Source organism: Martes martes, assembly GCF_963455335.1.
Source record: "Martes martes genome assembly, chromosome: 4".
In the NCBI taxonomy this organism is placed as follows: Eukaryota; Metazoa; Chordata; class Mammalia; order Carnivora; family Mustelidae; genus Martes; species Martes martes.
The window spans coordinates 155,187,114-155,203,146 of NC_137891.1; the positions used below are offsets into that span (position 1 = coordinate 155,187,114).

General features: G+C 57.8%; 2 protein-coding genes across 3 annotated transcripts; both read left to right on the top strand.

Moving 5' to 3' along the window:
- Positions 1-1,153: 1,153 nt before the first annotated feature.
- On the top strand, positions 1,154-4,108 carry KNCN (kinocilin; the record flags this gene model as incomplete). 2 transcript variants are annotated; one of them, XM_080802266.1, is made up of 4 exons in its annotated part: positions 1,154-1,304; positions 2,396-2,464; positions 3,113-3,217; positions 4,029-4,108. In XM_080802266.1, 4 exons carry the CDS (start codon positions 1,154-1,156, stop codon positions 4,106-4,108), a joined length of 405 nt encoding a protein of 134 aa, XP_080658392.1. The 2 variants fall into 2 exon arrangements, with proteins under 2 accessions (XP_080658392.1, XP_080658393.1); XM_080802267.1 differs by having other exon boundaries at positions 3,143-3,217.
- Positions 4,109-14,992: 10,884 nt separating this feature from the next.
- Positions 14,993-15,520, top strand: TMEM275 (transmembrane protein 275; the record flags this gene model as incomplete). Its single annotated transcript, XM_080802514.1, has 1 exon — positions 14,993-15,520. The coding sequence occupies one exon, from the start codon at positions 14,993-14,995 to the stop codon at positions 15,518-15,520; it is 528 nt and encodes a 175-aa protein (XP_080658640.1).
- Positions 15,521-16,033: the final 513 nt, after the last annotated feature.

Consider the following 16,033-nt stretch of genomic DNA (forward strand, 5'->3'; position numbering starts at 1 on the left):
TCAGGAGGTGCTAGCCCTGTCCCAGTCAGCTGACCCTGGCCACTGGCACCCAGTCCCTGCCAATCCTTCTCGCCATATTTGTTTTCCTCCTACCCCATTCCCCACACCACTCTGCTCCCTGCTCTTCCTTCTCAGCCCCCCGCCAAGGATCCCAGGAGGGCTGAGAGGGCTCACTCTCCCAGCCTACTGGCAACTAAGGGGGGTAGTTACCAAGCCTACCTGAGGAGAAGGAGGTCCCCTAAGATCAGCCTCAAACCAGGACCCCTCAACCCTGCTCCCCCTAAGAGACCGGCTGGGGGGAGGGGCTGGGGGGAGGGGCAAGGGGAGAGCAGGAACTCAGAGGAATACCTCTTTCTCTCCTCCTGTGCCAGTCACCATTCCTGTCTCTTGAGCTTCCTCCAGGTCCCCTCCTGTGCCTGCCTCTGAGTCCCTGAGTAGAAGCCCCATGTGCCAATTGGCAGATGGGCGCAGAGGGTGCCCTAAGCATGTAGCCAGGGAGTCCCCTCACATCCCTGGCTGCTAAGCTCCACGTGAAGCCACCAGTCTATCCTGCCCCCTCAGGAAGCAGCAGCAGAACCTGGGCTGAGGGCCCCAGTGGGCCTCTGGGGCCCGCGGCAGCTCACGTTGCAACCTCATGAATAACTCAGGACTCCCAGCTGCCTGCGTCTCCGAGGAACCCGTGTCCCCTGCACCGACCGCCTCCACTGCTTTAAACTTTCATAGGCCAAGGCCCAGTGGCAGCGGAGCCAGCTCCAGGTGGCCAGGGCCCGATGTCCTGGGCAGGGGAGCTCAGGCAAAGCTCTCCTGAGAGGAAGGTAACAGGGGTGACCTGGTGGGCCAGGCCTGGCTCTCCAGGACCTTGGCAGTCAAGGCAGGAGGTGATCAGGCCAGAGTCTCAAGAGTGGCCTCCAGATTCAGGGGCCTTCACGGTAGGAGGAGTAGGCTGGTGTGACCTGGCAGGGATCCTAGGTCAAGGTGCGGCTGGGGGCCCCTAGGAGAGCTGTGGGATAGGGTTACCAGGGCTGAATCCTCCTGCCCAATTCCCACTCTGAAGGGGGAGCACCCACAAAGACACATCCAAGAGGACCGAGACTTCCAGGGCTTTCCTGGGGACAGGCCCCACTGGCTGTGGAGAGTACCTGAGTAGGCCTGCATGGACATCCCCATCAGCAGCAGAGACTTCCGCTGCCTACAGCTGGCCTGCGTGGGCCTCAGCCTGGTGGCCGGCAGCATCATCATCGGCGTATCTGTGTCCAAAGCTGCAGCTGCCGTGGGTGGCATCTTTATTGGCGCCGCCGGTCTGGGTGAGCAGGTGCTGGGCATGGGGAGGCGAGCAGGGGTGCAGTCAGGTGAACGAGAAATGGAAGGAAGGGCTGGTTCAGCAGGAATTGTCTGGGGAGGATGGAAGCTAGAGGCGTGAGCAAGACAGTTGCTGAGGTATGGGGAGGCAGAGGAGGCTTGCGGTGACATTCCTCCTGCCGGGAATAAGGACACTGTGGAGAAGGGTTGCCACAGGTCTCTTTGGCTGCTCCTCCTCTGGCCCTTTAGTTCCAAGCCCTGGGCTCTTGGGGTTTTGGTGGAATTCATCAGCCAGCTGGGGGTGGGTTGACAGCAGGGCAAAGAGGACAGAGGTCCCAGTGGGACACTCTGTGACCCAAGGTAGGATCCAACTCAAAGGGTTACCTTTTCTTTCCTGGTATACCTTGGCAGGGCATCTGTCTGTCTATCCAGGCATCTGTCCATCTGTCTGTCTGGGCCAGTCCCACTGCTATCCCCATAATGATGTTGAGCATCATCCCTTTCCCCACTCCCCTGGGGTAAAAGCAGAGCCAGAAGCAGCAGACTGGTTGGTTCTTGGCATCTGTATCTGCAAATTCTTTCCAAGGCCACAGACACTTGGTCTGGGGATGAAATGAGGGTGGGCCAGGCGCAGTCCACTGTTCTGCTAAGCCCTCCCCAGGTCTGGGTGGGAAGGAGCCTGCTCAGGAGCTCCCAGCCCTGCCTTAGGGGAAGGTGGGGCAAAGGCAGTTGGTGGTGGGGATGTCCCCTGGGCCCATTTCCAGCCCACCGAGAAGGATGGAAGCTAACCATGTTAATCACCGGGGCGGGCTGGAGCCAGGAGCCTGGGCCTTCACAGCCCGGAGCCCCTTCCCCCAGATAGGCACCACTCCCTGCCCCCTTCTAGGGCTGGGTGTTGGGGAGCTACCCCCTCCCAACACTCACACGCTTACATTGATGCACCCAGAGTCCCAACCTACACTCCCATGCTCCTCCCATGCACACCGTATCCCCCAAGAAAGCACTCCCAGGTGCACAGCCTGCCCACAGCTTCATGCAGCCTGCACTAAGCACGCCCCTTGCCCATCACAGAACCCCTCTGTGTCTCTCTTCTCAGGGCTTCTCATCTTGGCCTACCCATTCCTCAAGGCTCGGTTCAACCTGGACCACATTCTGCCTACCATAGGTGAGTCCTCTACCAGCCCCCAGCAGAGCCCACTTCCGAGGACCACTGGGTGAGACCCACTGTGTATAAGTCCGTGGCCCACTCTGGGGTGGAGCCCAGCCCCTGTGTGTGACTGCTCCTGGGTGTGGGCACGTGCGCGTGCGTGGTGGGGGTGTGTTGGCGTTGCCGTGACTACCATGCAGCAGACTCCAGCCTGTTGCTGCAAATACGCCTCAAACCAGCTCAGAGCACCCAGAACTCCCGTCTTCCCCCGAGAGAGTTTCTAACTCCCCCAGAGCCTCCAACGTCTCCAGATAAGCCCATTTCATACCTTGAGCCCCCATAAACACCCTCTACCACCCCTAAGACCTCAGGACCCTTTATAGCTCCTTAACTCATCTCTGCCCCCCACATACATGTTACCATCTCCATCAGTCCTGGGGAGTTTACATAGTCCTAGTTCTCCCCATGATGTGTACCTCCTTAAAAAGTCTGCCATCTTCCCCTTCAAGGACCCATTTCTTCGAACTGCACTCCTAAATCAGCCCAGATCATGTGGGAGACCTCCAGGAATGTGGTAGAGCAGAAACAGCAGCAGGGATGGAAATGAGACAGCAGGAAGGACTTCCCTTCCCAAAGCAGGACTTGATCTGACAATGGCTTAGTAACAAGGGGCCTTGGGGTGGTCTTATTCCACAGGGAGCCTGAGAATCCACCCCCACCCAGGGCCAGACCATGGCGAGGGAAGATCCAGTGCCAATGGCAATAAAGAGGGTAAGTTTAAAAAATTGCAGAGTCCTTCTTCCATCTTTGCTCTAGGGCTGAGCAGCTCTGTGGGAACCTGGAAAAAGCCTTGAGAGACACACAGGAGAGACGTCCCCAGTTACTGGGAGTCAACAGATCAGGCAGTTCTCCCATGTGTTTGGTCAAAACCCTTCTTGCTCCAAACTGAGCTGGGCTCCTCTTGTATGACCTCAGGCCTTCTCCATCATGCCCAACATGGATACTGGGAACCCCCCTGGGTCCCATGTCCCAGTTCATGTTTTCACTCTCTTCTCCAATGATGGAATCCAACTCTCAGAGCTGGTACCTGAAATGCAACATCTTCCTCCTCTCCCATCTCCACACACCAGAAAATTCTAGGGCAGGAGTTTCTCAAAGATGGTGCCAGCCTACAGCGGCCACCCACCAGTGGTAGGATGCCTAATGTCAGCATAAGGTCCCCTTCCAGACCCTGCTCCAAACTATGTATTAGTTTGTTCCATTCTCAAAACAACCCTATGAGGGAGAGACTATAATTAGGCCCACTTTATATGTGGGCCAACTGAGGCATAGGAAGATTAAGTAAGGCAACCAGGAAGTGGTGGGGCCAGACCTGAAACCAGGTACTTGGCCCCAGAGTCCTCTCTCTAACCACCCCCCACCATGCTGCTGTCCTCTTGAAGGGCCATTCTGACCATCTCTGCCTCTTTAAGTTCAGCTGAAACTGTCCCCTGGGACTCCCCTCTCTCCCCGGTGGTCCCTCTGGGTTGCTCTGCCCCAGAGTCGGTCTACTCAGGCAGCCCTGTCCTGGTCTGTCCCCCAGGAGCCCGCAGCAGCCTGTCCACGGTGAGCAGAACACTGGAAAAGCTGAAGCCAGGGGGGCGGGGGACTGGGGAGGGCTGAGGCAGGGGCTGAGGGTCTACACCCTGCCCGCCCGCCCTCCCTCCCTCCCTCCGTGCCTGCCTGCCTGCTACCCGGCTCTCACAGCCCTCCTGGATCCAAACCAGAGGTAAACCGGGCCCTGGAGACACCAGCCCCACATTCGCCTGGGCAAAGCTCTTGCAGATGGATGCCACGCAGCCTGCCAGCAGGGCCTAAAGTGAGGCACCGCTGAACGTTCTACAGAGGGCCCTTGTGTCGGGCTTTTGCCCTGGGTTTTCTCTCTCGACTGCAGCTCGGCAACCTCCCCTTTTTTGACCTACTGACTAGTTTCTCTGGAATTTGGGGCCAGAGAGCCCTCAGTCCCTTGCTCCAGGCTGGCCACAGAAATGAATCACAGACCCACAGCAACCACAGATGGGATCCCTCAGCCCCTAAGGCCTGGCCCTGGGCCTATAGAGCTCACTGGCTAGATAGAGGGTCTGGACCAGATTCTTTCAGGTTCTCAAAAACTCTGGGCAACTCCTCAGAGACAGGCTCTTGGCAGCAGCAAAGCAGACAGGAGCATGGCCCGGACAAACAAAATGGTCACCGCCATGATGCAGAGTCCCAGTGAGGCACCAACCTAGGGTCTTCCAGGAGGCAGTGGCTCCTGGGCTGAGTCCTGACCTGACACTCTTGTATGTGACTCCATCCTTCAACACTTTTGGTGATCTAACTCCAGACAAGACCTCCAGCCTTCTCATTTGTCTCCCACCCTCTCACGGCTCCTGAACAATCTCAAACATTCCAGCCTCCAAGCTTTGGCTTGTGTTCTGGAGGCCTCCCGTTCCTCTCTGCCTATCAAAAGCCCCCACCTCCCGGGTCTGGGTTGCTCAATTAAGTGTCTGCCTTCAGCTTAGGTCATGATCCCAGGGTTCCGGGATTGAGTCCCACATCAGGCTCCTTGCTCAGCAGGGAGCCTGCTTGTCCCTTTGCCTGCAGCTCCCCCTGCTTGTGCTCTCTCTCTCTCTCTCCTTCTTTGTCAAATAAATAAACTCTTTTTTTAAAAAATGTTAGCGACTTAAATTTAGTGGAAAAACAATCCCCAGTCTTTCCCTGAAAAGCCACGTCAAGGCCCACGTACCCACCGGGTTTGGGGCGAGGAGGACCTACCCAGGCGTGCATGGACGCATGCAGATGTGGCTGCGCCTTCCCATGGCTCTTTACTCCCCGACACCCTTGGGTTGGAGCACAGTCTGACCTCCACAGAGCCATCTGCTCCATGTGGCCTCTGTCCTGATTTCTGAGCAGGGGGACAAGCTGGGAAGAGTCTCATTCTTGCAGGACCAATGCAGATAACTGCTCCTCTCAGAAGCCTCCCCTGACCTCTCTGTGCTCGCCCAGCTCCAGGGCTTCCATCCATCACAGCCCTCACCACTCTGAGTGGTCCCAGTCTTCGTCCTCCTCTCAAGAACCTCGCCCAGAGGAGCAGGCCCACGGGAACACAGCAGATGTTGCAAAACCAAACCAAAAGTGCCCGAGACATCACTGTACAGATGAGAAAGCTGAGGCCCTCCAGAGAAAGGGACGCCTCAAGTCCTGCAGTGAGAGGTTGGACTGCCAGGCCTTGTATCCAGGGCTCCTCTCTCTCCCCACCCGAGCCTCTACCTGCTGCTGTCCTCTGCACGGGGACCAACCCGCTGGCCACGGTGTGACAGGCCTCCACTCATAAATGCTGGCCCATCGTGGAGCCTGTGGTTCCTCCAGCCTCAGAGAAGTCCCCCTCTCTGCATTTCCCTCCTTTCCACTTCCCCCCTGCCTGCTCCCTCAACAGCATTATCATCAGCATAATCCAGGCCTGGGGGCCCCTCCTTGATCAGCAAAGAAACCCTTCCTCCTGCCCATCTTCGAACCTCACCAAACCTCACCTGAAGCATCCCAGAAGGAGACCAAGGATGGAAGGAGTGGAAATGAGGGAAGTGGAGCCTGAGCTGTGGGGAGGAGGAGGGTGGCACCCTTTGACCCACCACCAAACCCTTCCCCAACATGATCTCCCTAAGGCAAGGCTTTGGTATCTTTGATGCCGGGCAGAGCAGTGTAGGGGATCAGAACAGAATAACCTAAGGCATGAATGCATAAAAGGCAAGGGCTATGTCCACTGGGGAAGAATTAGGCAGGGGCCCTTGAAATCGGACCCCTGAGATCTCCTTTCTCCCAGTCTAACTGAATGTCCAGATCCATCCTCCCAAGCGTCTCTCCACCCCAATCCCCCCTCCCCTCAACCTGGTCACAGGAGTAGTCCATGCAGAGCTCATGCCCTTCCCCACCCAAGCTTTGGAAGGTAAGTTTGGGCCAAGTGGGCAGGGTGGTGTGGGAGGTCATGTTAGGGGGGAAGTGCTCTCTTTCCTCTGAGCAGCTCTGGAACCCTCCAATATTTCCGCACAGAGTGAGCATGGGCAGGGACAGCTCATGGGACCCAGCTCTCCCAGCAGTCTGTTCAATAAATGAAATCGGTTCTGTCCCGCAGCCCTGTTCTGACCTCAATTGTGCGGCTGTGCCCGGCTGGCCCCGTGAGGTGGACAGAAAGCCAGTCCTCAAGGAAGAAAGTTGGAGAACGCAGACCTGGACACTGGATCTGACCTGCTGCGGTTTGGGAAGTTTAGGAAGTCTTCCAGAGGGAAGTGATGTCCCAGCTGCACCGTGAAGGTCTATCTGGAGTTAGCCAGGTGAAGGCAAAGTCAACCATGGCTTAGAGAACACACCGAAGTGGACAGTGAGTGGTCCAGGCAGCCCCTTAGAGGTCATAGCCCTGCTGGCCAATCGCAAGGACTGACGGGGCAGGGGCTGGAGTCTGGGGATGACACATCCTGCCTCTGCATCCCCTACAGCCCCGGGGCATGGGGTGGGGGGCAAGAGGCTGCCAGGCCTTGCACCTCAGTTTCCTTCTCTGCAGACAGAGGAAGAGGCAGTGCCCTCTTCGCAGGGCCATGGTCAGGAGGGAGGTTGCCCAACACAGGGTTCGCATCAGGAAGGGTTTTTGAATGGATAAGCAAATGAATGAAGGCAGAGGCTGGAGGAGATGCTCTTCCGTCTGAACACCTCCAGCTCCAGGTTCTAGAAATCAGCGCCTCAGTCTGCTACAGAGTTGTCCCTCCCCAACCCTCACCCCCCAATAGGTCCTTACAGACCCCACTGGGAGACAGTGTCGCCTCCTGGAAGGAAATCGTGGCCACACCCCATACTGGGGGGCGGGGGGGGGAGGATTGGTGGGCGGCGATTGGGGAAGGGTGGCTGGAATCAAGCCCCTTCCCCCAGAAGTCTCCCTTCCCCCCAGAGCTCCACCCCCGCCCCCTCCAGGGAAGGTGGGGGAATCCGTCAGGGGCTGCAGACCAAACGGTGCCACCTACGTCGCTCCAGAGTGGCAACGTCTGCATCCCAGGTCCCCCAAAGTCCGGGCTGGAGACCGCGGGGCTGCTGGGAGCTCAGTGCAAGGTGCTAGATGCCGCCGAACTAGAGGAGGGAAGGGGAGGGGGCGGTGCTGAGCGAGAGAGGGGAAGACACTCCGTGAGAACGCCGCTGCGCTGGGGCGCGGAGGGGTCCAGCGGCCGCAGCGGCGCGGCAGAGGGGCGCCCGGAACCCGCCGCCCGCGGCCTCTAGGGGCCCGGCAGCCAGGGACTGCGCCCCCTACCCCTGGCGCCCGCACGTCCGTCCCCGAGCACCCCATCCCCAGCCTGGGGGATCCTGCCCTCCTGCTGGCCTGGGCTGCTCAGACAAGCGTCCGTCCCACCGGCTCAGGCAAGTGAAAGCCCTATGAGTTGGGGGAGGTGGGAGGAGGCCAAGGGGATGAGACCAGCAGGAGAGGGCTGCCAGGACAGGGCCGCCAGGACGGGTGTCTTTAGGGAATGGAGGACACGCTCCATCCAGCCTGAAACCCCAGCAGAACGGAGTAGTACCCAGACAAGAGGCCAGGGACCTGTAGCCCAGGACAGGCTTTTCCGAAAATAGATGAGAAAGACATAGAGGGAAACAGGAGAAGGGGACATACAGCATGCGGTGGCTACCTTGGGCCCCCTCTGCTTGACCCGGATCCCTCCCTGCTCTATAACTCAGCCAGAATCTGCCCCAGGACCCACCTCCAGTTGCTGCTCCGTGGACAGCCATCCCCTCCCAAGGCCCAGAGTGATCAGGGAGTCAGAGAGAAGTAGGCAGAGTCACTTCAAGACCAGGACCCAGGAGAAACCAGGAAGGCAGGACACCGCTGTGACCAACTCCTCTCTTCCCCATTTGTCTAACCAACATACTCCACTGTGGCCATAGCAGCACACAAGGGGGACAGAATGCTGGTCCTCCAGGAAGAGTGGTGGAGGACACAGGCCCCGACACCTGACTTGACCTGCTGACCCGGGAAGTTAGGGAAGGCTTTCTGGGGGAAGTGAAGTCTTGGGGGCACTCTGAGGGTTGAGCTGGAGTTAGCCAGGTGAAGGGAAAGCCAGCCTCGTTTCAGGCACAGGGGACAGAATGTCCACCTGACCACACCTGCTGAGTTAGGCTCCACTAGAGCACAATCCAGGGGGCCCGCCTGGAAGAAGCCAGCCCAGAGGCAATAGTGAGGAGCCCAGGAAGGGTGCAGCCAGCTGGGAGAAATGGAGGAGGGGAGTGGGTGAGGAAGCAGGGAGATGGAAGAGGAAGGGATGGATTCCAGAGACACTCAAGAGGGGAGAATCTGCAGGGACTGGCGATAGATTGGGTTGGGTGTGGAGAAAAGCCTGGGGGAGGAGGGAGAGGGAGGGTGAAGCCCGGGTGTCTGGCTGGGAGTCTGGGCTTTGTGGCAGAAGATGAAGTTTAAGGAGCCTGTTTCGAAGAGGAAGGGAATGCTTCCAGAAGGGAGGGATCAGCAGGGCCAAAGTTGTGGAGAGGGCAGGTTAGCTAAGGACTAAACCTCATCTGCTGATTTCAGCAACGAGGAGAGAGCAGCTTGATGAGACAGAAACCAGACTGGAGTGGAATGAGTCTTGTGAAGGTAAAGTGTAGACAGGTAGGGAGTGTAGACAGAGCTTTGAGGAAGGGAGAGGGAGTGGAGGTAGATGTGGGGTTGAAGGGGGGTCTGGACTGGAGGGTCATGAGTGTCTCCAGAAGGAGGTGTGGTCACAATGGGGGGGCTTGATGAGCACTGACTGGGTGGAGGGAGGATCCCCAGGAGCCTTGAAGGCCTGAGTGGTGGCAGAGACGCGCCGGCGGGTGGTTTTCTTCTCACCCATTAGCCTTAGCAGTTTGGGCAGAGTCTCGGAGGAAGCAGAAAGCCCCACTGAGGCGAGGCCGGGTGGAGGCTTTGCTGGGCAGCTTCGGCAGAAGGACGAAGGAACAAAGGACAAAGGCAGAAGCTGTAAGACAAGGTAAATTGCAAGGGAGTCATGGAAGTCAGGTAGTGTGCAGAAGGAAGTGGGGTCCCGAGGCTCTCGGCAGGGATTCCAAGAGCTTCAGGACTGCCCCAGATCTGAGAGCAGTCAGAGCAGGAGGCAGTACAGTGTCATGGCCAAGAGCACGGATTTGGAAGCCACACCACCTAGGTGTGAATCCCAGATCTGCCATATCTTCCCACCATGTCTATGACCCTGGGCAAGTGATGCAACCCCTCGGATCCTCTGTGTTCCCATCTGAAACAGAGGTGGTGAGAGTATCTGCCCATAGATGTTCAGGGCACTGATCTGAGATGACACAGAACCTACGCAAAGGGCTTCAAAGAGTGTACAGCAGACGGTAGGTGCTGTCCAGGTGTTTCTCTAGTGGTAGCCGTGAGGGTATAGTCAAGGGTAGGATGACTGGGTTTCTCAGAGCTGGAATGGCTCATGGTGCTGACAGGGGTGATGAGGCCCCAGGTGGGGGTAAGGGGGTGAGGGAGAGGGTCGCTGAGATGGAATGGAGGAATTGGGCCCTGGAGATGAGAAGCCAACCAACTAGGAGGGCACAGGATGGGGCAGCTGTGTCAAGGATGCTGAAGTCTCTCGGAATTGGGGGGAGGACTTGGGCTGGAGGGCAGGAAGGCCACCTCCACACCAGGCAGCCGGCAGTCCTTCCCCCTACCCCTCCCACTAGCTCCAGGCAGTGGAGTTGCATGGAGGGGAGGCAGAGGCCCAGACTGAGGCTGGAGATCCAAATCTGGTCACAGACATGGCCCCTGCTGGGGGCTGTGGCACAAGCAGTCTGGTGGCAAGTCAGCGAGCACTGGGGCAGGCGAGGAGAGCGGGAGGCGTAGGGGCGTCAGGAGCGCCTCCCCTGCCTCAGTGCAGACTTGGTCCGATAACTGCAGAGCTGGGATCCCTGCAGAGTGCAGGGTCCCTGGGGCCCCTCAGCTGTGCAGGAGTCTGGAGCCTGTGAGGCAGGCAGGGATCATCTAGGCCAGACTCCTGCTTTCCCAAGAGCAAACCTGAGCCCCAGGGAGGGGACCTTCAAGTCCCTTGCCTGTTGCAGGCATGGGGACCCACTGTAAAGGGGAGGGTGCCATCAGGGCAGCTAGAATGGAACCCCCATTACTCCTAGCATAGGCTCCAGCTCTGCTTATCACCAAATTGCCCCCCTACACACACACACACACACACACACACACACACACTCCCAGGGGAAGAGAACTCGGGAGCCCCTCTACTGGGTGGCAGCTCATTTCCACTGGACAGGCAGGCAACCAAGAGAGTCTCTGTGTGCTGGCCTGTGTCTGCAGCTCTCAGGATGTATGACCTCTGTGTTTGTGTTTCTGAGTATGTCTGCTCACTGAGCGTGTGTGTGTATGTGTGTGTGCACACATGCACACACGCGTGTGCCTACGCACTCAGGATTAGGATGATGGGACCCAGGGGTCAGATACAGGAGCCAGGAAGCCACACCTTCAGACCTCCCCCTCAAGCCTCTGTTCCAGCTTGGGGAATGTGTGAGGGGGCAGGGGGTCCTGGGGGGTTGACTGGGTAGGGGTGGCAGCAGCTCTTTGGGCTCTGGGGAGGCAGAATTGAGCGTGCAGAAAGAAGCTGAGAGCATCCAGGCTAGTGAGCAAGTCAGCACTGTGTAATGGAGGTGTGGGAGGCTCCCCGAGGACAGGGAGAGGTTTGGGGGTAGAGAATATGCTAGACGTGTTGGGGGCCTGAGAGTTGGCCGAGACTTTCAGGGACTGAGGGGGAACAGAAGGGCTAAGGTTAAGGGGAACAGAGGGGTTCACAGTGAGGAGTAAAGAGCCAGACTGAGCAAACAAGGGACTCGATCCCACCTGGAGGACAGTGGCTGGGACTAGCGGCTACTGCCTGGCCTGAAGCCCCAACCCCTTCGTCCAAAACCTCCTGAGCACTTGGAGCAGGAACCTGGGGTCGGGTGGCCTGGCTGTTGCCCCTGGTCAGGCAGCTCGTGTCACAGGACACAGACCTCCCAGATCCATGAACTGGGTGGGGGCTGGGGAGTGGCTGACAGACCTGAGGGGGCTTCAGGCAGAGACTCCCTTTTCCAGGGGCTCTCACCTCCCCCTTCTGAAGACCACCCTCCTTTGGCCCCAAGCTTGTTGACAATTAGCTGGATAGTAATACTCAATTACTAGATTTTTTAATCAAACATCTCTATACCTTCCTGTAAGCAGAAATTATGGTATAGGGGAAACATGGGCCTTTCAGCCTGACAGATCCGGGTTTGAACCCCAGCTTTAGCTTGTTACAACTGAGTAAACCAGGGAGAGCTCCTTCCCCTCTGTGAGCCTTGGTTTCCTCCCAATGTCCTGGGTTCAGGACCACAGCAGCTCACACAGCTGTAGTAAAGATTCACAGTATTAGCGGAGGGAACGTGCTCAGCATAGAGTTACTAGAGAATGACCAGAACCCCTGGGCAGCCGGTAGCGTCTCAGGGGGAGTGACTTAATCCCAACCCAAAACAAAAAACAGCCATATCACAGATCAATGGACCATTTTTCAGGAACGTTTTGATATTTTGACAGTAATTTCTGAAAAGCTTCCCATTTTCACCTCCACAACCACAGCTAGGTGAGTGAGACAGCAGGTTAAGTTCAGAGAACAAGCCGGTTAAACCTTCCCCTGCATTCTGACAGCTGAGGCCAGGAAAGGGGCACAACCCTCCCAAGTTGCCCACCCAAACCAAAGTCAAGAGTCTTGGTCATCTGAGGCTTGGCATCTAGTGTCTGCCTCTGCCCCAAAGTGCTTCTGGCCTGGACTCCCAAACAGAGACCACAAGGCCCGTCCTGCCAGAGGGTGACTCCTTGATCAGGGTCATGGGCAGCTGAATGACAGTTGTCAAGATCCTTCCTGGGCAAGGAAAGCATGGTTCTGGTCTGGTGTGGGCCATGGACTCCTTCCCTGAGCTTTCTCATTCCAAGCCTCAGTTTTCCCCATCCCTAGAAGAAGGGATTGAACTAGGTGATTTCTACCAGCTCAGCAGCCTGGAGTCCTCACTAAAGCAAAGGTCTGTTGGAGTCCCAGCAACTTAAGATTCGGAACAATGACCTTCCCTCCGGCTCAGGCAATGAGGTCGAGGGCTGGGCTTGGGATTAAGTAGAAAGGCTTGAAGGATTCGGGAAAGCAAGAGCATCATCTCAAAGGTTCCTGCTTCTGAAATTAAATTCAGAGACCCAAAAAGAACAGCATCAGTGACACCCCACCACAGAGCCACCCAGAACACCTGCCATAAAACAGCATCCCATGGCGCTGGAGGGCCGCAGTCCCCCAGAGGGAGACGGTGGCCCAAACTGAATGGTGACAGCTCAGTGTCCCCACATTTTGCACCGCAGATCCCAGCCAGCCAGGGTCAAGATACCCGCCGGCCGGGAGCCCTTTCTCTGCCTGGGGTGGGGACTCGGGGGTAGTTAACCTTCCAGAGTCAACTCGGCCTCCCAGGAGCAGCTAAGAATCCTTCCTTGGCAGTTAGCCCTTGGAAGCTCAAGCCCCTGTTAGTGCTTGTGTTGCACTGAGTGTGCTAAGTCAAGGAAGGAGGAAAGTGAGTTCACCTTTCTGGAGAGAACCACACAATGTGCGGGTCCCCTCCTCTGCCGTTGACCTTGGAGCAGTGTCCGTACTGATTGCAGGAGCTTATCTACAGGGCCTGAGGAGAGTTTGAACCCTTGGCTCCAGCAGCTCCCACTCCCTGAGCATTCTCCCCAGCATTTAGCAAACCCAGCCTGAGGCTAGGGAACACCAGGTTTCAAGTCCTGACACCACCACAGCCACTCAAAGGTCTTGGGTGAATTTAGTTAATCTTTTTGTGCTTCAGTGTCCTCCTCTATAGAATAGGGCTTTAACACTGATACCTAATCTCACCCTGTAAAAACTAAACTAGCTGTTACTGCAAACACAGAGGCCTTGCAGAGAGAGGCTGTCCGGAGTGAGGAGGGTGTGGTCCCTCCCTGGCACTAGCCTTGGCTTTCACTCACCCAGTCTCAGATTCTCCCCAGCCCCACGGTGTGCAGGCCTTGAACGTGCAGGAAGGACAATTCAGGTCTCAGATCTGGTTCTGTTCCCCAACTCCATCTGACCAGCCTCCCCAGATCTGAGACCTTTTGGCCCCCTTCTCTGGCAACCTCCACAGTGACAACGTGGCTAACATTTAGTGAATTCTCACTATGTTCTGGGCCCTGTGGTAAGCATCTGATTCAGCTGAAAGCATGTAATTCTCACTACAGCCTGAGAGGTAGGCTGTGTTACAGGGGTCAGCACTGACGCACGGAGAAGCCGCTGGTCCAGGTCGTGGTCAGCTGCTCACCTGGCATGCTCTGCTCCCACCTGGGGTAGCACTATCCCATTACTCCCCTCCCATCCCCACTCAGAGCCCTTTTCTGACATTTTGTCACAGTCCTGACACAGCTCCATAGCTATGATCTCATTCTTTGAGGGACTTTATACCTGTGATATCATGTTCTAGAACAGAATTCTCAAAGAAGTCATGAATCTCTAGATTCTAATTACATTACCCTTGCTTCTGCATGCACTCCCAGAATTCTAGAATCCAGTGATAAATCCCAGACCCAGATACAACTAGAGAATCCTAGAGAAGAATTCTGACACCCAGTGATTGGGCTTTCAAGTCTAGGTTCAATAGTAGAATCCTGGGGGTGGGATGGGCGTAGGGTTGGAATCTCATAGAAAGCCCAGTCTACGAAGAAGGATCTGGGGTCTGTTCCAGCCTCTGTGGAGACTGGCCCTTCTCACTGGGCATCTGAAACATCAGGGCTCCTCACTCTCACATGGTCACTCCAGGACTTCTTCTGATGGTCAGGAAAGCTAATGTCACAGTCATGCCTAGCAGAGCCTAGGGCCAGGACTCCCAGGCCAGGTGTCAAGGTCATTAGGTCCTGGTCCTCGTCCTGGCTCTTGGGTAAATTGCTAGACCTCTCTGGGCTTCAGTTTCCTTATCTGGACAAGGAGGGGCTTGAGCAGATTATTTCTAAGGCTTCTTCCACTTGGGAGATAGAGGAAGCTGTCCAACTTCCAGGAGCTGACATCTGCCCTCTCATTAGGACTAGGGGTCATGACGATTATCATTTGATGAGCACGTAGGCACATGCTGAGCTCCTTACAGCCACTCACTCCCTTAATTTAATTAATGCAGGAAGGCTTCCCGGAGGAGAGGGGGTGGAGGGGCTGGGTCAGTCTGCAGGACTAGAGAGAGGACAGCCACCAGAGCCTCAGGGGCCTGAGTGGGGAAACGATGGGCAGACCCTACCCATACAGGATGGGTTGTACTTCCCAGAAGCAGAAGCCAGGGGTTTGGTCAAGATGACCGCTGCCCTCCCTGGCACGGAACCGAGAGTGGTGGAAGCCGAGTGCCCCGCTGACCGTCCCTCCCGCTCTGTGCCCGCAGAACGACGACGGTGAGCTCGCACACGCCATGCAGGCCGGGCCGGGCCCATGGCAGGACGGAGCCTGATGGGTGCCCCGCGTCCCCAGGCCCATGCCGCCTCCAGAGAAGAGCCGAGGCCCCGCCGCCCGGCCGCCCGCGGGCCGCGCTCCGGGCCGCCTGCCGGGCCTGCCTTCGCCGGCGCTGCTGTGCGCCTGCGGCCTGTGTGTGCTGCTGGCGGGCGTGAACGTGACGCTGGTGGGCGCCTTGGCCTCCTTCCCATCCCGGAGCAACGCGCCGCTCGTGGTGGGGCCGGCGCTGCTGGCGCTGGCGCTCGGCTGCTTCGCCGCCTGCTGCGTGTGTAGCCGCCGGGGCCCCGCGCTCCGTCCGCGCTCAGCGGCGACCTCGGGCTCGGGCCGGGGCGGCGGTGGCGGCGGGCCGGTGGCGCTGGAGATGGAGAGCAGCGAGCGCACGGCGCAGGACACCACGGCCGTGCAGCTCAGCCCCGCCGCCTCGGCTGCGTCCTCGGGCCGCTCCAGCCCCGGCCCCTTCGCCCTGGACGCCCCCGCGCCCGCAGCGGTCTACGCGCCGCGCACTGACGGCGTCCAGCTCAACCTGCCCCGGGAGCGCGTCGCCCCCTAGCGGAGCGCGTGCCGGGCCCGACTCCCAGGCCGGGCTCCACTTAAGGAAAAAGAATGGGAGAGAGGAAGGAAGAGAAGAAGGAAAAGAAAAGTGAAATTGTTTCCGTATGGGTCCGATGCTGGGCACAGATGGCCGCAGCTGTCCCATGTCTGGAACTTCTGGAGGGGAGAACGACAGTGAAGAGGCACACTCACCAAAGGAGGGAGCAGTGCCTTGGCCCTTTAAGTGGGGTCCGCTGGGCCCTACTTTAACCCACTCCCCAGACTCGATGAAATAGGCCCCTGGACCTTCCATCCCTCCCGCCGCCACCACCCATGGCACGTGGGCACTGTGAATGGAGCCACTCTGAGAGGGACGAACTCCCAGCAAGGCCCCTGATCCCAAGGGGTGGGAGGAAGCAGGGCCAGGGAAGAATGTCAGCCTGGGCTGTCTGCTCCCCTCACACTATGAAAGGCCACCAGCTTCCCCTTCTGCTCCTCCCTGCCCTTCTTGTCTCTGCCCCCAACATGAAGG